Source organism: Petromyzon marinus, chromosome 38, assembly GCF_048934315.1.
Source record: "Petromyzon marinus isolate PM22_M1 ecotype Great Lakes invasive population chromosome 38, UKy_Petmar_22M1.pri1.0, whole genome shotgun sequence".
Lineage (NCBI taxonomy): Eukaryota > Metazoa > Chordata > Hyperoartia > Petromyzontiformes > Petromyzontidae > Petromyzon > Petromyzon marinus.
In genome coordinates, this window is record NC_133704.1 from 9,206,190 (window position 1) to 9,227,278 (window position 21,089).

General features: G+C 49.4%; 1 protein-coding gene across 2 annotated transcripts; it reads right to left on the bottom strand.

Annotated features, from left to right (window-relative positions):
• Positions 1-1,058: 1,058 nt before the first annotated feature.
• Positions 1,059-18,391, bottom strand: KCTD7 (potassium channel tetramerization domain containing 7). Of its 2 annotated transcripts, none has more exons than XM_032967682.2 (4): positions 18,284-18,391; positions 7,325-7,551; positions 4,879-5,057; positions 1,059-2,085 (listed from the first exon to the last, which is right to left on the bottom strand). In XM_032967682.2, the coding sequence occupies exons 1-4, from the start codon at positions 18,332-18,334 to the stop codon at positions 1,640-1,642; spliced, it is 903 nt and encodes a 300-aa protein (XP_032823573.1). In that variant the 5' UTR covers positions 18,335-18,391; the 3' UTR covers positions 1,059-1,639. The 2 variants fall into 2 exon arrangements, with proteins under 2 accessions (XP_032823573.1, XP_032823574.1); XM_032967683.2 differs by having other exon boundaries at positions 7,325-7,663.
• Between the last annotated feature and the right edge of the window lie 2,698 nt (positions 18,392-21,089).

Here is a 21,089-nt window from a genome sequence, read left to right on the forward strand (position 1 = left end):
CAAGCAACGTGCAGCCCAGGGAGCACATTCGCCAATGACCAAATCACGATGAATGTGCCATATCTTGCCGGATCTCGGATGCTAAACAGCTGCTGATTCTGGTTAGCAGTGTGGGACCTCGAAATGCCACGTTGATTTAGGGTTGGAGCGCCCCGGTATATCTGTGTTTATTAACAAAATCTGTTAATAGGTTTAGGCCACTGACAGCTTATGTTACTTACATAAAAAAGGAGAAAAAAAATCACCACTATAAATCAATCCGATGCTGGAACGCAGAACCCAACAACTCCAGTAGTTACCGTACGCGTGATGTTTTTTGCACAGCGTGAAGACGGCTAACAACAAGGCAGCAGTGCTTTGTACTTTTTTTTTTTACAAATTTGGGGAAGTCGTGATAAAAGATGTTAAATAATGGGTCGTAAAAAAAAAGGTCCGAGAAATAAACACTCAAAGAAGTCTAATCAAGGTAACGTTTGGCCTACTGTGAAGTCACATCTTTAAATAAGAATCACGCAATGTTACAGCACTGAGCTGTTGCTAATGGTAATTTGAAAAAAAATGGTGCAGTCAGTCTGCGCTAACTTTAACTTTCTTCTTTCAACACCTTGTGACCACGCATCTTATGTAACCCTGTTTGAGTCCTGAGCAACATCAGGCCGTGGCACAGACATCGCTCCCGTGACTTCACTCCGAGCTACGTCAAACCAACGCGGTTTACGAAGCTCGAAAACAAATATTTAGACTGGCAGCTGGTCCAAGGGAATACGAGGCGACTGAGCGCATAGCACAGGGGTCGGCAACCAAAATAACAAGAGCCTCTTTTTTTCTCTCAGATCGGCCCTTGAAATTTCAAGAGCCACAATGCATGTGGTCCTGAATAAAATAACGTCACGGAGCCGTCCTTAAAGAGCCGTACGCGGCTCCCGAGCCGCAGGTTGCCGACCTCCGGTGTAGCACGTGACACAACGCGACACTCAATCAGGATTCGTCAGCTTTCTCTGGTCATTTCATACGGCCCCTGCCAGCAGCCGTGGCATGATCCCTCCTTCCCAGCCCCCACCCTCCCCTCCCTCCCAAGTTTTCTCAGCTTGGATGCTTAGGTGCTGCATGCATCTAGCCGCATCGGTGGAGGGCACAGAGATGAAGGCTGTGTGAGACATCCACCTACAGGGGACTAGGGTTATACCCATATGAGGCAGTACAGCGAGTAGATTTCGTACAGGTTTATCCGTGTGCACGTCATCCCATTTTTACGTGCGTGGGTTCCCTCCCTCGTGCAAAATTACTCCACGTACACTTAGTAAAAGGCATCGGTCTAACATTCCAAAAGCAGGACCCTCATTGAGACTGAGCGAGGCTTTTCTGGGTAAACAGAGACATCATTAAATATATAATTACAACACGCGAAAAAATACAAAGGGCACAATATTTCTCCCTGCTTGAAAGATCAGATCGTTTGGCATCGACTCTTCACAACGCAGGGTAAAGCGAAAGCGCATCCACCGGCGACACCCGCCGAGGACCGACGTCACACACGCCGGCACGGGGCTCATGCCACAGCCGGAGAGAGGAAGCACAGGCGGGACCGCGTGCCAAGCAGCGAGCCAGCGCCCACCCCCCCCCGGCCCCCTACCGAGGGTCACCACCACAGGATCTTGAACTCGTAGACGGGCCTCTTGCAGTAGTAGTGGCTCACCAGGTGCTTGTCGCACACACCGATGCACTGGTGCTCGGCCGAGATGCCGCGAGCCGCCAGGTCGCTCACCACGCAGTGCAGGAGGTCGTACACGTCCGCCACGGCCTGCCACGGCCCGAACGTCACGTCCACGTCGCACGAGTGCCGGAAGGCGGCGCGGCCGGCCGAGCTGACGTCCGCCCCGGCCCCGGGGCCCTGTGCCATCGCCGCGCCCTCGAGGTTGAGGGCCATCGGGGGCCTCTCCAGCGCCAGCCGCCCCCCAAAGAGGGGCCGCTCGTACGGCGTGGCGGGCAGCTCCTCCTTGTAGACGCAGACGCGCAGCTTGGCGAAGCGTGCCCTGCGCTGGGCTGCGCGCTCGCGCGACACCGTGATCATGCGCTCCAGGTTCTCTGCAAGGGAGGGTGGCGTCCGAGCCTCCGCTTCACTGTGCTGTACGAGGCGTGCGTCGTCTCATTGCTTGCAATTGCAATTAAAATACAACTCGGGTTCAAATAGGATCGATTAAACTATTTTTTTTTTTTATTTGACCAGGTAAGGCCCACCGAGCTATGTAGCTCTTTTTTCAGAAGCGACCTGGCCACAAATGATAGCTCAACGAAGTGGCGTATCACGTGGAAACGTATAGCAGCCAAATACTCTAAAACGCGTGAAGTTGATTCTAAATGTGGAGGGATGAAACTGGAGGAACCAGAGAAAAATCCACGCGAGCAGAGAGAGGGACACGCAAACTCCAAATATACGGTAGCAGGCATCAAGGGTTGGGATCGAACCCACGACCTCCTGTGTACCAGGCGAAGGAGATAGCATCTCGCCACCACGAGCAGCTGCACCTCAACACGCTGCATAAAAATCAGAACACACGCATTCCGGAAAACCACCGAAACCAGCGAGAGGGCGTTCTATATGAAGATACTTCATAGACAGAAGATGGAGAGTGACAGGCAGGCGAGAAGTGGAAGGTAGGTGACCAGCCTGAACTTCAGCATGGGCAGGGAATCGGCTCTCCAGTTTGAAGAGGAGAGCAAAACAAAATCAGCTTTAACTAAACCATTTTCACCAAACTGAATTTTTTTTTTACTAATTTAAAATACCCCCTTGAGGTGAATTACATGGAATGCTTCGCATGTTTTAAATTGGTTACACAGAACCGGGTTGATTTCCTTCACGTGAGAGAATAACACTGAGTTTCTGTATTGCTTCCTACAGAGACTTCGTTAGCCTAAAGGCGGATTGCTGTACACACATGAGCCAGCAAACCTGCATCCGGTGATGGGTGTCTGGTACCAGTCCCCTGTCCTTCAGTTTGGCTTAAAATCGCCGCTCATGTTTAAATGGTGTTCTCATGTAAAGCATGTTTCCATGGCAACAGTTTCCACGTTCCCTTGGCAACCTCCACCATGGTAACTGCTGCGAGCATCGCGTGACCCCGTAATGTCGCGACGTCGCTGCCTCGGTAACATCCCGATACGGTGGTGTTGTACGGGTTAAATGTTATCGCTCGATTTAAAACACAATTACATTCACACGGCGCCTCACCGCAACCGCATCGTTACAGCGTGCTATCGGGAGGGCGGCAGTCAGGGAAATGCATTTGCCGCGGTTCTGCTCCTGGCTCCGAATGTGAGCTCCTACACCCGCACTTGGCCCTTGGTCTATGAGGATGATTCAAGGATCTTTGAGGTCCCGCAAAGCCAAGGGTAATCTCGGGATCTTCGCTGGGATATTCTGGCATTACTGTAGTTCTGTAGAGTCACTGCCGATATGTTGCTTTAGCTGCTGCTCTACTTCTTCATTCTTTCCACAAGTAACTGAAGCCTTTTTGTTGCAAAATGTCCTGGGTTGTTTACAAAGCAGACGTTTGGACAATTTATTGCAATGTAATTTGCTTGTTTGAGGAAACCAGTGTACCCGGAGAAAACCTCACGCACGCATGGGTATAACGCTTAAAATAATCCATACATTAGTCAACAACTTGCTGCTGTACTGTTACTTCGTCGACCATACTTCGCCACACTGGTCGGTGAAGGTTGGTGAAGAGGGAAAGGGACCAGGACCAGTTCTGATATCACTCATCACTGATGTTAGTCGTGGCCAGGAATCTAACTTCAGATCGTCAGGTTCATAGTGCAGTGATCATAACTTGCACAGGTAGTAAATATTGAAATTGATATTTGCTGCACGATTATCTGCATGTAACTTGAGTGAGTGTAATTGATTTAAACAGGAGAGTCACTCCGTGCCCAGTAGGAGAAGAGTTTCCCGGGCTCTGAGGTGAGGCTCAATGCTGCGGTAAGGCTCACCGCAGCTAAATGGCTCACCACTAGGGTAAGGCTCACCACTAGGGTGAGGCTCACCACTAGGGTGAGGCTCACCACTAGGGTGAGGCTCACCACTAGGGTAAGGCTCACCACTAGGGTAAGGCTCACCACTAGGGTAAGGCTCACCACTAGGGTAAGGCTCACCACTAGGGTAAGGCTCACCACTAGGGTAAGGCTCACCACTAGGGTAAGGCTCGCTGCTGCTAAATGGCTCACCACTAGGGTAAGGCTCACCACTAGGGTAAGGCTCACCACTAGGGTAAGGCTCACCACTAGGGTAAGGCTCACCACTAGGGTAAGGCTTGCTGCTGATAAATGGCTCACCACTAGGGTAAGGCTCACCACTAGGGTAAGGCTCACCACTAGGGTAAGGCTCACCACTAGGGTAAGGCTCACCACTAGGGTAAGGTTCACCACTAGGGTAAGGCTCACCACTAGGGTAAGGCTTGCTGCTGATAAATGGCTCACCACTAGGGTAAGGCTCACCACTAGGGTAAGGCTCACCACTAGGGTAAGGCTCACCACTAGGGTAAGGCTCGCTGCTGCGGCATTGCTCACCGCTGCGGTAAGGCTCACCGCTGCGATAAGGCTCACCGATGCGTCAAGGCTCACCGCTGCGTCAAGGCTCACCGCTGCGTCAAGGCTCACCGCTGCGTCAAGGCTCACCGCTGCGTCAAGGCTCACCGCTGCGGCAAGGCTCACCGCTGCGTCAAGGCTCACCGCTGCGTCAAGGCTCACCGCTGCGTCAAGGCTCACCGCTGCGTCAAGGCTCACCGCTGCGTCAAGGCTCACCGATGCGTCAAGGCTCACCGATGCGGCAAGGCTCACCGCTGCGGCAAGACTCACCGCTCTGGTAAGGCTCACCGTTGTAGTATGGTAGAAGATCAAGGAAGGCCTGGCGCACACGCTCGCCTGCCAGGGGCTGCAGCGTCTCGAGGCAGGCGAGTAGAGGCTGCAGGCCGAAGTAGTGGGCCTCGCGGTGCACGCCGCGCGCGCGCTCGTGGCATGGGACCTCGCCGCTGCGCAGGAAGTTCAGGATGTCACTGTGGGGGGCGACCGGAAAGCACAGGCACAGCTGGGCGGGATAGTCAGCGGCGACTGTCTATGTGGCCGCTCAACACGTGCAGTCACACCCGCACGCCTTCCTACGATCACACCTTATTTTTACGAGGTGTTGCCGTACCTCCGATTAGCACGGTTGGCTACGTACGGTGCGAAAGAAGTTCAACGTACGTACACACAATGTGAAGCATTCTAGTACGACGCTGTATAAATAAAGGCAAATCGTCTCACATTCAGAGGGTTTGATGAAGAGGGGCTTTTACAGGATGTTATTGTGTATATAAAGAAAAGAGGGGTAAGAATGCTGCAGGTCTGAGAGGCAGCTGAGATGACAACGTATCGGTCAATGTGCAAATTTAAGGCACTTCGCAGAGACGTTCAGGGACAGGAATAAGAGGAATGTCTGGAGCCTGGGCTTGAATAGGGTAAGACAAATTCGTACATCCGTGTCATAATGTGTATTTTGTTTAAAGTTCGCTATATTTGGTTGAATTTCTAGTATCGTTTCTAGATTTGAAGCTTTCGTGACCGCAAGGATCTATTCGGTTCTATTCGGTAAAGTCACGTAGGTAGTATCGTGTTCCGATATGTCACGAGCGAAGAGATGTCCCTTTCCAGGACCTCATTCAGTCACCAGAGCTTCACAATGCCAGGAAACAGTAGCTGCAGCCAGGAGCGTGGAACACCCGAAGTGCAATGTTTTCCTGTTTTACCATTTGAAGCATTTAAGGGGGGAATCAAATCACAATTGTCACGAGCTGTGTTTATTAATCTCGCTACTGGGACGTGACATCACAGTGAAATGGCGTGGTGTCACTTCAATAAGCCAAATTTGTATTTTTGTTCGTTCTTTTTATATTAGCTTTGGTAAAAACAAACAATAAAAACCTAATATCTTCATTTGAAGCTTTCGTGACTGCAGGAATCCATACTCTTTGGTTCTTTCGGTAAAGTCACGCAGGTATTTTCTTTTCTTTTATACCTACGTGACTTTACTGAAAGAACCAAAGAGTAATAAAACCGAATGCCTCAATTACACGGAATGATACCGAGTCTGCAAGAGATTCAATTGTCCCCACAGAATATCACGTTTTATGTTCTTTCCATCTTAAACGCAATATTTTTACTGGTAGGAACCTCCTGGTTACACCACCAGCCCACAGGGGATTATTGTGTCCGTCCGTCCGTCGTGCATCCAAAAATGGAAGGGGTGGGGCTGGGTGGAGAGGGGAGGGTGGGGAGGGGCTGGGTGGGGAGGGTGGGGAGGGGAGGGTGGGGTGGGGAGGGTGGGGAGGGGCTGGGTGGGGAGGGGTGGGGCTGGGTGGGGAGGGGCTGGTCACCCCGTGGTGCCCTTATAAAACTCAACGTTTCACCTACTCACGCCGGCTTGTGCCCGCCCTCACAGTCGGGCATATGTGCGCAATACATCACGTGGTGGTGCCGCCGTTGACCCTGGGCACTGACCGAGCGACCCAACGTTCCTACCAGCTCCCTCCGCAGGGATGTGTTTCTCAATGTATCTTGTCTAGTATGTTGCTTAAGCACACTCTCATTGCTACGCATTCAGTTATGTTGTACTCTTTTAAATATTTTACAACGTGCATGTTTTTTTTAATTAATAATATCTTCCAATGGAATGGTCCCTGTCTTGGGAATGTGGAATTTTCATTTCTGGCTCAGCGCTGTCCCATATCTCATGTGAGTAGACACACCGTGGACTTGAGAGTAATTTAATTCTCTAATTGTACGACGATCAGTCTAAAACTAATCTTAACGAAGTCGACTTACGCGACAGGGAATTTATTTAAGGATTTATGGTCGCGTAATATTTTACATGTTGCTGTGATTTCCGTTTGCGTCAGCACTGTACTCTATTTGTTTTGCTTTTTGTCATGTTGGTGACCCAGGTAACTCTTGCAAAATGAGACTCCTATCCTGATCTCTTGTGCCCTCACCTAAACAAAATAAACTCGACACTTTTTTAGCACGGTTGGCTATGTACGGCGCGAAAGAAGGTCAACGTACATACATACATACATAGAAAATCATCGCCCCCCATATTATCAGATTAATGCCCATTTTTAGGCCAGGTGCTGAGGTTGCCTTGTTACTTGGGGTGTCCTTTAAAATGTTTGACATGAGACGTGACGCTAAGCGCTTCGAGACATCTCGTCAAATAGGGCACATCATATTCATCACGAACGATGTGCTGCTCAGTCCGTCCGTCCATCCCTCCTGTTGCGCTCACCCGAAGTATGCGGGGTCGCGGTCAATGAAGAAGCGTCCCACGTGGTCTCGGGGCAAGCGGTGGCGCCCGCTGAACATGGCGGCCAGCATGGAGCCCTCGCAGCTGCGCAGCGTCGATAGCAGCGTGGCGAAGTGCGTGCCACCCACGTTCAGCTGCACCACCTCGGGGAAGACCGTCGTGGCGCCTGCCCACGCCGCCGCCGCCTCGGCCGCCTGGGCGGCACACATCTGCAGCGGCGGTAGCGCGGCTGACGTTAGCTCACGGCGCTCGCCTGTCGGGGTGTGTCGAGTGGCGCCGCCGCCGCCGCCGCCGCCGCCAGAAGTGCGCTCATCGCAAGAACTGTGAAGGGCACGCAGTCAAAGGACCTGAACGTGGGAAGGAAAGTTCACTTAAATCTGATTGTGGCAAAAACCATGCCAATGTTTCCATCACCAGCAACGGGGCACATTGACGAAGCGGTGTGCCGCGCCCCTTTTGTCAGCGAGTTAACGACGTAACAGGGTCATCAGAGTTCCACAATGTTATAAGAGAAGTTAATTATACTAATGTCCTCTGATTATCCAGCATAGCCTCACTGAACATGAAGACTTGTTAAGGGAGGGTCCTGTATTGGGAAATGCCGCCAATGGCATCGATGAGCTTTGTGGGAGGAAGCCGGAATAATTAAACTGGGGTACCGAGGAAAACCCACGCATACAAAGGGAAATAATACTAGGAAGCTCCGCGCAAAGTTGAATCACGGCCACGAGCAGTGACAAATCGCTAGGGGTGAATCGTTACAATCCCACGGGACAGCCTTGAGTGGTTCACGCCACCAAAATGCGTTGCCATTTTAGTAGCTGCACAGAGTGAGAGGGCGAACGACAAGAGCACAACGACGTCACCATTCTCCCCAAAAGCCACAGGGCCTCCCAGCCACGGCAGATCCTGCTGATGAGGAGCGAAGCAGCCTCTCTGTCCGTCGCTGCCAAATTGCAAAGTGCAGGCTTCAGCCCAGGTACTTTTTTTAATTAAAGTAAACGGCAATAGGAAAGAGACAAGCGGATTGGGCAAGGGCATCCCTTCTTCTCTGCTAAATCCAAAACGTACTTAAGCAAACACCGCTTGTTCCGTCACTCGGCCTGCGTCAGGAGATTCGCCAGCTTAGGCTATTTAAAGGAAGGCGGAATCCCCGTGCTCCCCCTTCCCATGCACCGCATTTCCAGCCCAGGGCAACCACCAGGTCAACGATTTGGTTCCAACAAGCGTCGTGAGGCAATGTAGACCGACACTACAGTGACACAATGTCCTGAGTTGGCACAATACAAGTATTCTAAGTTGTATGAGTAAAGCCGCCACATCTTATCGTTCACCTCAATACCGGACGATGAACCGGTGAGAACAGTTATCTTTCGCAAAACCTGTAATCCATCATTAAGACGCGAGTTATTTACAAAGGCATATCTCCAATGCAAGCGCTGTTGCCGTCACCCCAAGCGAGGACACTTAGCCAATCCCTCCACGCTCGCCGTGCGCGCCAGCAGGCGTTCAGGGACCCACCCTTCACCCCACCCCACTAGCAATGTAACAATTCATACAATATTGCGGCAGACCATTTTTATTGAAGGGGACACATACGCCACGTCTGATTAAGAAACCTGGCCGACACTTTAGCCACCCCAATCCAGAGTGGAACCCAGAATCTCTCTCTCTCTCTCTGCAATGCGCGTCTTGCGGACATAAACTCGTAGATGTGGCTGGGTGCGCTGCACGCTCGCAAAGGGAGCCACGGCAGTCACGTGTGCCGTGTGCGTGCGCGCGAACGAGGGAAGCGGTCTACAAACACCCAGAACGTGCACTATGTCCGCAATCATGTCGATAACAATAATGACAATTTCTATAGTGCCGGAACAAGGCAAGTCATCACAAGGGCACTGTGTGCCAGGGTTTCTCCCCTCGCCTTAACACGGCGGTCTGCTGCATGTCAGAGGAATGAACCAGCTGCCATTCCTGCATCCGGTCGATTGCCGAGTTAAAAAATGAAAGTAATTTCCTCCTAAATTCTTCCACGCAGCCAGGCTAATGGTCTCAGTCGTTAGAGAAAACACACACAGACTTATAATTCGGAATTTCACTTCGGCAGCGTATGCGGGAGTGGAGCGGTAGCGCACTGGGCTAACTGTGCCCTAGGTTCGATTTCTGGTCATGGCTAACATATTCCCCCATACCCCCCTTTCGCCAACCCACACTGATCCGATCAGCTATGAAGCTCTTTTTCGCAAATGTCCAGTAGAGGTATGCTCTCACAGCCCCTCGGGTGCCACTCAAAAGTGTAGTTTCAGTTTTATTGGATCACACTCTCCTCTCAATGTCTTACTTTTGGTTTAAAAGTCAACTGCTGAGAATGTCATTATAATCTGCTCATATTCACAGCTTGCTCATGATCCCCTCTCCTTCTCTGCGTGTATGCCTCTACTCTGGCTATATTTATAGACTGCAATGCATCTCTCAGCTCCGTTGAGCAACCAGTACGGCAAGTCCTCGCTTTGCGTGTTTGTACACAACGCGTTTTCGTGATAACACGGTTCTTCTATTCGGGAACACTTTTCGCACAACGCGGAAAGCGCACCGTTATCACGCGGTTTATGAGCGGTCAACGACAAACTTCATCATTTACATGATTTCTTATGGGGAAATTGTTTTCGCTTAACCTGGAACTTTCAGGAACCCATCTACTGCATTAAAAATGAGAAATTACTGCAAATGTATTGAGGGATTGTTCTTAAACTTGTTCTGCTTCCACTTAACAGGCAAATGATGAAACCAGGAAGCCTTGAAAACAACGTACTTGCATTTTTATTGGCACCCTAAACAACCTCTTTGACGAAAAGCATGTGGGGAGCCCTTGATCCAGCAGTTGATTGACACAGGGCTATAAATGATTAATCTACTATCAGGGTGCTTAAACCTGTGGCAGGGTATTGTGCTGCATCCTGGTTGTTAATACATTTCTGGACACACAATTAAATAACGCAATGTCCATCAGAACCGGAACACTGAAACCGACCCTGATCCCCTGGTTTCCGATTCTGGCCAACATTCTGCCACCAAATATCCACAGAGACATGCAAATTGCAAGGAAGTTTACACGTTTTCTTGCTAACGACAACCTACCCAGTAATCGGGCCCTAAAACAGTGTACATCGTGGTTCACACAAGTCCCGATCCCCCCTTCTGGGAACGCGCTGTCATCATCCTAAAAGCTCACCCAGATCAACAAGAAGGCGGCCAAACAGAGTGGAACAACGCAGGTGTCCAGAATAAACACCTCATTCAAGACTTACACACCACGCCTCTCTTGGCATTGGTATTTCCCACAGACACTGTTGTACCATCAATCGCATCAGCAAATCAACAGGCCGATGGCATATCTACCTCATAAATGGAAAAATAATGACAAGTCACAGTGCGATAGTGGCCATACAACCAAAACGATGGACCACGTAGTAAACCACTGTATTCTGCGTTCCTTCAATAGAAGAATAGCGGGACTGCACAGACTTTTTCCTGAAGCCCTCTCATGGCGAGCAGACCTCACTCAGCATTGGCATTTAGCTCCTGAAAATATCGCCATACGCAAGCACATAATAGAACCAGTTTAAAGTCCACAAAGGAAGGAGGCACACTGGCTCAGATAGGGGGGGGGGGTCACAGAGCCAGCATGTGTCATGCCCATTGTATAGAGAGAACACCGATGTGAGGACGAATACTGGAGATTGACAATGAATCCCCCAAGCAATGTGGTCACATGTCACGAGTTGGGGGGTTACAATTGAATTCAATAATGGATATATATTTTCAAAATAATGCCGTGCATGGTAGCACCCAAAATGCTTGCCCCGAATGAACCACAACACCTTGCTGATCTCGTCAAGGAACATAAGCGATCACACAAACTCCGATCATCCTCACAGCAGCAGCAGCAGCTTTCGGCTAACCATCGAACAGATATGGTCACTGCATCGCGTGCTTTCAGATGTGCTTTTGCGGCCATCTGCAATGCTCTTCCTACCGATATTAGCAAGCCACTGGAGCGGTGCACTTTTAAATCTAGAGTGAAAACTCATTTCTTTACAACTCATGTTTGTGTTTAGTTTGTTGTCCTTCCCCCGCACCTCCGATTAGCACGGTTGACTACGTGCGGTGCGAAAGATGTTCAACATACAAACGAATATACATTGTGGACTTATAGAAACTTTGAAATTACATGACTTGTAGAGCAATAGAATTTGCAACACACAAACACTGACATCCAGACAAAGCTGGTGCCATTCTGCTCTGGAAGTCCATTACAAAGCAGGCGAATGCTGCCCACAGTTGAGTGGGAAACACATGGAAACACACGGAATTACATGGAATCACATGGAAACAGTTGCTGTGCTCAGTTGGAATACGATTTTGGTGGCCGACATGCCAAGGTCCCAGAAGCAAATTGGCAATGACACGTGGTATATTCAGATAAATTAATTTCAAACGCAGTGTTTCCTCTGAAAGTTAATCCCACGGGAAACCTGGGAACTTGCAGTAAAATGTATTGATGGAAACATTTTCTAACAATTAAATATTTTCACACACTTTGCAATGACTGTTTTTCAGCATCATCTTTGGGGGGAGTTTTTTTCTTTATTTTATGATCAATTGGAAACCGAACTTGGCAGCAAATCCTGAACTCTATAGAAGCTGTGACAAAATTAAATTTCCTTTACAGAGTTTAGAGCCTGCCGAGTTATAGATTTCTTGGGCAAAGGAGATCTGGTTATCTCTACAATAAACAAGGGACCGTTATCAAATGTAAGATAGTTGAAATCAAGTAGAAGTAGTAAAGCATTTGGAATGTGGCCTTTAACTCTGGCAGACATTGGAAAGACGCTGCGAATTAAAGATACAGTACTGTACATTGCAAAAAGCTCTTAGACTGCAGACACGTGTCTAGGTTCGGGCTGTCTGAGACATGGGCGTGAGAAAAAACATGTTAAAAGCAAGGTCAGGCGTTCTGCTCCAGTGACACTGATAAACACATGTAAAAACACATGGAAAGTGGTTCAAGTTAAGTTACTATATTGCCATAATGAAGCACTTGATTTTTATTAGGGGGCTAGGGCGAGGCATGCCGTATACAAGTCGTGACCCACTGCGATCACATTTCTGTTTAGGGATAATATTCCAAGAATTCCTGTTGTAATAGTAACATCGGTAAAATAATATTGTGTGATGCACGCTGCTAAATGAATGGATGGCCGAGCCTGAGGTCGGGCCCAGTTAATGGTGCACATTGCCGAGCCTGACTTCGGACCGAATCGACCGTGCACCTGAGTGGAACACATTGTGGCCCTGGATTAATATCATGTGTGGATAGGCGTCGGACCTCTGTTTAATGTAAAGAAGTGCAGATTGGACATTGACACTTCGTTGGTCGGTGACATGGCCGAGCCGGATTTCTGGCCTAGCGATGCACGATGTTTATACTGTTGTAAAAACAGTATTGTTTTTTTCTTAGTCACGTGAATGTTTGGCTACTACAGTAATAATGCAAATGATAGTTAATATAGGTGATGGTAAGGCGATGGTAAAGATGTATTATTTTATGGTTTGAGTCTTGTGAATAAAGCGCGATTAGTTATTAATGGTGACTCGTAGGTGATACTTAACCTCATAATTTATAATCAACAATTCAGAATGACTGAATATATGGATAATTATGGATATGAATCATTCAGGATGACATTGATGGGTCGTGTGTTTTATATATATGGTAATTGTTTAATGTTGTGTTAGCATCGTTACACATAAGGAAGCCACGTGGAGCACACTGAGAGGGTGTGAGTGATAGGAGTGCAGTATCTACCGGGCCGAGTCGAGACCCAGTGTCATCACGTTACATCTCCTTTCTGGTGGGGCAAATAAAACAAGCACCATCGGGGCCTCACCATCATCGTCATCTCCTGGAGAATTCCCTGCGTGGGGTGGCGGATGTGTGAGTGCGGCGTGCTGCAACATCGGAGACATCAGAGTCGACGCGAGAATACGAGACGCACATTGTTATTGGAACACGTTCACATTTTGATTTTACAAGAAGACCCACCACCCCTGTCTTTCTCAGCGAAGATCACGGCCAGAAGGAGCGGTAGCGGTCAGTGCGCTCTGGTACGAATCCCGGCGACCCGAGCTCGATTACCACTCACGGCCAACGTCAGCGACGATTATTTGAACCGTTGCCGGGCCTCCCCTAGGTCGACTCAGCGTCAAATGAGTACCTCGTGTGGTATGTAAACATCACCACTGGGAAGACAAACGCGGCCGGGCGTGGTGCTGGCCAACCACCCCCTTCTTCGTGTGCTGTGCTGGCTTTAATAGTTGCTCGCGAACAGCACTTGCTCCTACAGTCTGGCAATCCTATATGGGGGGGGGGTGTGTTGAACTTCTTTCGCACCGTACGTAGCCAACCGTGCTAATCGGAGGTGCGTGGGTTACACATGCATACTTTGGTAATTCAAGCAGAAAATGACCAGGCGGCCGTGAACGCCATGCTAAATTGTTTAGTCGTGAGCACACTGACTGCCAGTCACGTGCATGAGCAGGGGAGTTATGAAGGCCACTTCGCTCGTGATGCAGCAAGGGCATGTGAAATGTGTTCAGTCTCAATGCAGTTATTGTGCCGATTCTGCATACACTTCACTTATGCGTACAGTAGTTTTACAATTTACTGCGAAAGTACACGTTCAAGTATATACACACGACAGAATAATGAATTATATGCGGTACGAGGGGGTGGGTGGCCAGCACCACGCCCGGCCGCCTTTGTCTCCCCAGTGGCGATGTTCACACACCACGCCAGTTACTCGTTTGAGGCTGAGTCGACCTAGGGGAGGCCCAGGACCGGTTGAAATAATCGTCACCGGTGGTGGCCGTGAGCGGGAATCGAACTCGGGTCGCCGGGTTCGTAGCGCGGCGCGCTAACCACTACACTACACTGCGTTACGCTTCCACATGCGTGGGTCACGTGACAGATTTGACGTCACAGCTCATTTGCCGTGCAAAAAATACATGCATTATCGAGCTCCGCCCCCCCCTAAAATATGTATTTTTTTTTATAATTTTTGCATGGTGTACAGTCTGGAAAGTACCCACATGGCAAATTTCCAGTTTGCTGCATGTCGGGAAGTATGCTAATCATTTTGAACAGACACACATTCACAACTTTGCTTTTCATATATATGGAGATAAAGATGCACATCCCTTTGTCAATACACTGGTTCATTGATGGCCTCCCCATTCCGTGCCTGTCGTGGGGTCGTTTCCACCCTAGATCGACCACAATAGTCTGTACGGCTTTGTGAAGGGGATGTGCTGGCGAGATGATTGGGGCCGTCCATAAATGACGTCACGCAATTTTGGATGATTTTTGACCCCCCCCTCGTCACAAAAAGTCAGACCCCCCCTCAAATATGACGTCACAAAGCTCTGCCCCCCTCCCCCAAATCTCTTTAAACTATTGTCATCGTAGTGCGTATTTAATGTGGCGCTGCACTCTGATGTTGTTGGAGAAAATATTCATTAAAAAGTCTATTTAAATGTGACGTCACATTTCTCAAACCCCCCCCCCCACTCGTCACAAATGTCTGACCCCCCTCCTCCTCCCCATAGGTGCGTGACGTCATTTATGGACGGCCCCCTAACTACCTCGCCTGGTATACAGGAGGTCGGAGTTTGCAAGTCTCTCTCTCTCCGTGGTGGCGTGGATTATTTTTCCTCCGAATCCTCCAGTTTTCCTCTCCACATTTAGAAACAAGCGATCTGGCTTCTTTTTTCGTGACAAACCTTACAAATTGGCTGTGTCGGGTGGTGGTGGGTTTAACGACACATTGTATATTCACGAGATATAACCCAAATCCCCCCCCCCCCCCCCATATTATGGATATTGGTTGCGAAATCCCATGTGGTGTTCAACTGATAATTGATAAGACATCAATTCGGAGGCATGAAGGCCGCAAAGATGAGGGTTTGATGATTGGCAGTCCACAAATGGTCACCCTTAAGTGTGAGAAAGAGATGGAACTTACGGGAATCCTGATGAGATAAATAATCGCTAACTTATTGGAAGAACTTCATGTCCGTAGAGAAAAGCAAGCAAATCATCTTGCAGATGAGGAAGAGGAACCCCTCCCCCTCCGTATGGAAAAAGAGAGAGAACGTGGACGGAAATGAAACACATTCCTGCGGAGGGAGCTGGTAGGAACGTTGGGTTGCTCGGTCAATGGTCAGGGTCAACGGCGGCACCACCACGTGGTGTATTCCGTAAATATGCCCCACTGTGAGGGCGGGCACAAGCCGGCGTGAGTAGGTGAAATGTTGAGTTTTATAAGGGCACCACGGGGTGACCAGCCCCTCCCCACCCAGCCCCACCCCCCACCCAGCCCCACCCTCCCCACCCAGTCCCTCCCTCCCCACCCTCCCCACCCAGCCCCTCCCCACCCCACCCACCCCCCACCCAGCCCCTCCCCACCCTCCCCACCCAGCCCCTCCCACCCCACTCTCCCCTCCCCACCCAGCCCCTCCCCACCCTCCCCTCCCCACCCAGCCCCTCCCCACCCCTGCCACCCCCCACCCAGCCCCTCCCACCCCCCACTCAGCCCCTCCCCACCTTCCCCACCCAGCCCCTCTCCACCTAGCCCCACCCCTCCCATTTTTGGATGCACGACGGACGGACGGACACAATAATCCCCTGTGGGCTGGTGGTGTAACCAGGAGGTTCCTACACAGTAATACTGTAACCTCAAATCATGTAATGACCCAAACACACAATAGCAAGTGTAAACATTGTGAGTTACGTTGTGTACAGACACTTAAATTCTGCATGAATTGAAGACATACACAATACATGTATGACCCCACACATCATTTTCATGTTTACTGCAATGCGCACAATGCACGTGACATGTTAGAGAGTAACAATACATGTATGTTAACATATATAAGAGTATACAGGTACTGAACACACATACAACTCAGACATCACAAAAATAAAAATACAAGCATCATGTACACACGCTTATCACACACTCATGTACACAAACACACTACATCACACAGTTATGAACACACTTATCACAATCGCTGCACCACACATTCATGTACACATCAAACACACACACATACTAATAAACACTAATTACAAACACTACGCACAAATGAGAACATACTTATCATCACTGCACCCACGCACACTAAACACACACACCGAAACTCATATACACATTAAACACACACACTAATACACAAATAAACACACACTTATCGCAGACAGTGCCCCAACGCACATTAATGCACACACATATTAAACACACGCCAATACACACTTATTGCAAACACTACACACAAATGAACACTCGTTTATCACAAATACTGCACACACTCACCCACACACATTAAACACACACTAATACACACTTATTACAAACACAACACACAAATGAACACTCGTTTATCACAAATACTGCACAAACTCACGCACACACATTAAACACACACTAATACACACTTAATACAAACACTACACACAAATGAACACACATCACAAACACTGCACACACTCACGCACACACATTAAACACACACTAATACACACACTTAATACAAACACTACACACAAATTAACACACGCTTATCACAAACACTGCACACACTCACGCACACACATTAAACACACACTAATACACACTTAATACAAACACTACACACAAATGAACACACGCTTATCACAAACACTTCACACACTCACGCATACACATTAAACACACACTAATACACACACTTAATACAAACACTACACACAAATTAACACACGCTTATCACAAACACTGCACACACTCACGCACACACATTAAACACACACTAATACACACTTAATACAAACACTACACACAAATGAACACACGCTTATCACAAACACTTCACACACTCACGCATACACATTAAACACACACTAATACACACACTTAATACAAACACTACACACAAATGAACACACGCTTATCACAAACACTGCACACACTCACGCACACACATTAAACACACACTAACACACACTTAATGTAAACACTGCACACGCATGCACACCCGTACATGAACCTACTGTATCGTTACACGCGTGGCGACAGCAGGCACGGCATAGACACATCGTCGCCGTGTTGTGCACCTGAACGGAACCTTAAACGATTGTTTAAGGAATACTTTATACATTTGAACGATTATCACTGCAACGTGAACGACGTGTGGATACACAGCCACGCACTGTACGCGCGCACTGTACCATGTTGCAAACCAGTACAGTGCGTCGCGTTCAATACACGCGTGCAAATGCGACAACACACAAGCTGTGCACGCACACACACACAAGCTGTGTGTGTGTGCGTACACACACAGAGGCAGTGTGCGTACACACACAGAGGCAGTGTGCGTACACACACAGAGGCAGTGTGCGTACACACAGAGGCAGTGTGCGTACACACAGAGGCAGTGTGCGTACACACAGAGGCAGTGTGTGTACACACACACACCGCACCCACGCAGATCGTACACAACACTCAACACAAGAACTGCTCGGTACACAGCGCATATGAAACATGCATCGCATTACATCAACGTCCCGTACTTACGTACTGATTCGGCGCAGCGTATGTGCACGTTTATGTTGTACACACACACGTGTGTACTGTACTTGCATGCACGTATACGTACGCAAGTACACACACATAGTACATACATACAAACACACGCGCGCGTACAGTTGACACGTGCATACACATAGTCAGCACTGTACAAGAGCAACGACGACATTTGCCCCACGAAAGCGGTGCCATTAATCCAACGAGGCTCGCGTGCCAGGCTAGGTGCACTCCCGAGTGCCCACGTGTTAGTCACCTGGCTGTGTCCGCCACGCGGCGCCTCCCGCTCTTCTCTCTCGAGCTCCATGGCTACAGCCTCGCCGCCTCCTCCGCCTCCTCCTCCCCGCCGCCGCCGCCTTACTTCCCCCTCCCAGCCCCTCTCTTCTCCTCCTCCTCTCTCCACTACAGATTGACACATGCACAGGCACTCCCCTGTCACCACCCGACACAGCACTCCCCTGTCACCACCCGACACAGCACTCCCCAGTCACCACCCGACACAGCACTCCCCTGTCACCACCCGACACAGCCCTCGTGGTGCACAGCGGCACGACCTCGTGGCACGCTCCTCAGCCGCGTCACGCACAGCACGGCACGGTACATCACAGCCACGCACAGCACGGCTAACGCCACGCACAGCCAACGCCACAGCCACGCACAGCACGGCTAACGTCACACACAGCACCGTGTGGAACCGCACAGCCACGCACAGCCGCCAATTCTCACGAAGTTTGTGCAACGCGGAATCGCCAAAGTCACGGAGGGCTCCCTGCCCCCCCTGCCCCTCCCCTGCCCCCCCTGCCCCCCCTGCACCCCCTGCCCCCCCTCTGCTCCCCCTGCACCCCCTGCCCCCCCTCTGCCCCCCCGCTGCCCTCCCCTGCCCCCCCTGCCCCCCCTGCCCCCCTGCCCCCCATACCCCGTGAACCCCCTTGTGAGTGCCTGCCTCTCTACTTTATATGACAGAACAATTCATACCTTACCGGGCACAACCCGTGCGTGAACCCCCCATAAATCTCAACGTTCGTCCTACAAAGTCCCCACCACAAGGAGATAAACACAAACAAATAAACAAAAACACGTGGGGGGTTGTTGTTGTTGCCCGACATTGAAACATCTGTACGCCGTATGGACCTGCAAAACTCAATTGACCCTGTACAAGAATAAGGGGTAAACTGTATGGGTTGACACAGTGCCGGATTATCCTAGGAGCAAAAGTAGCTACGTATGTAGTAGCTACTACATATATATCTGCTACATATGTAGTAGCTACACATGTAGTAGCTACATAGTAGCTACTACATGAGTAGCTACTACATGTAGTAGCTCAGTATTGCCTCACTCACACACAGCCAGCCCTGACAGTATTGCCTCACTCACACACAGACACAGCCAGCCCTGACTGTATTGCCTCACACACAGCCAGCCCTCACAGTATCACCACACACACACAGACACAGCCAGCCCTGACAGTATCACCACAAATTTTGATTTAAAGCTTTCGTGACTGTAGGAATTCATATTCTTGGTTCTTTCGGTAAAGTCATGTAGAAGGGAAACAATAAAATAATACAAATATAAAACAATAAAATTCTCACGACGTTTCGACTGCAACACAAGCAATCATCATCAGGTTTGAAAATCACAGCAAGAAATTTTGAAAAAAGTGGCGTTCTTTTTTAACGTTAGCACCACGGAGAGCGATTTGGCAGTTATTCAGATGGACGAGTCCATTTATGTTCAGAAAAGAGGAGGGGGGAGACGAAAATAATGGATGCGGTCTGAAATGCACCTTAAGCGTGATCAATCAATTAAGACCCGAAATGGTTTATCAAATCCTTCCAATGATTGCTAAGCCAGAATCCATCTTCTCGGTTGAAATTGTCTCTGTGTTTGGATATGTGGATAGCCTCATGAACGAATCTCTCATGGTAGCCAGATTGCTTGTAAAGAACCTCTGTCTCGGAGAAGTCAATGTCATGTGAGCCTACTGAATTAAAACAGTGATCTGCCATGGCCGAGGTGTTGGTCCTACCGTGTTTCAGGTCTGCTTTGTGTTCACAAATGCGGTCCGAGACATGTCGTTTGGTTTCTCCAATGTAACTACTACCACAGAAGCAACTTAGTTTGTAGACGCCAGGGTACTGTATGTCCGGAATCACATCGTTTACAGACGGAACCAGATCACGGATTTTATGTAATGTGTTGAATCGGACCTGGATCTTGTGTTTATTCAAGATTTTGGAGATCTTTTTTGTGATCTCCGCAATGTAGGGTAAAGTGATGGTTTTGAAAGGCTCCTCAAAAGGGTCCTTCATGGTTGGAGTGATAGCTTTGCGGATTGTGTAGTCGGAGTAACCATTAGCCTTAAGAGCTTGGTGTACGTGCTTGAGTTCACTGGCTATGTGTTCCTGGTCGGATATGCATTGGGCTCTATGGTGCAGAGTCTTGATGAGGGAATTCTTCTGGGATGGATGGTAGTGGGAATCCGGTTTCAGGTAAGCATCCGTATGGGTAGCTTTCCTGTAGACAGAGTGGCTCATTGAACCATCAGGTCTCTTTTTTATTAGGACATCCAAAAAAGGTAGCTTGGCATCTTTTTCGACTTCCATGGTAAATCTGATGGCTGGGTGTATGGAATTGATGTGGTCGAAGAATTGGTCTAGAGCAGGCCGGCCATGTGGCCAGATGACAAAAGTGTCATCCACGTACCTCTTCCATAAGGTCGGGCGTAGAGTGGCAGTCTGGATGGCGTCAGTCTCACCACACACACACAGACACAGCCAGCCCTGACAGTATCACCACACACACACAGACACAGCCAGCCCTGACAGTATCACCACACACACACAAACACAGCCAGCCCTGACAGAATCACCACACACACACAGACACAGCCAGCCCTGACAGTATCACCACACACACAGACACAGCCAGCCCTGAAAGTATCACCACACACACACAGACACAGCCAGCCCTGACAGTATCACCACACACACACAGCCAGCCCTGACAGTATCACCACACACACACACAGCCAGCCCTGACAGTCTCACCACACACAC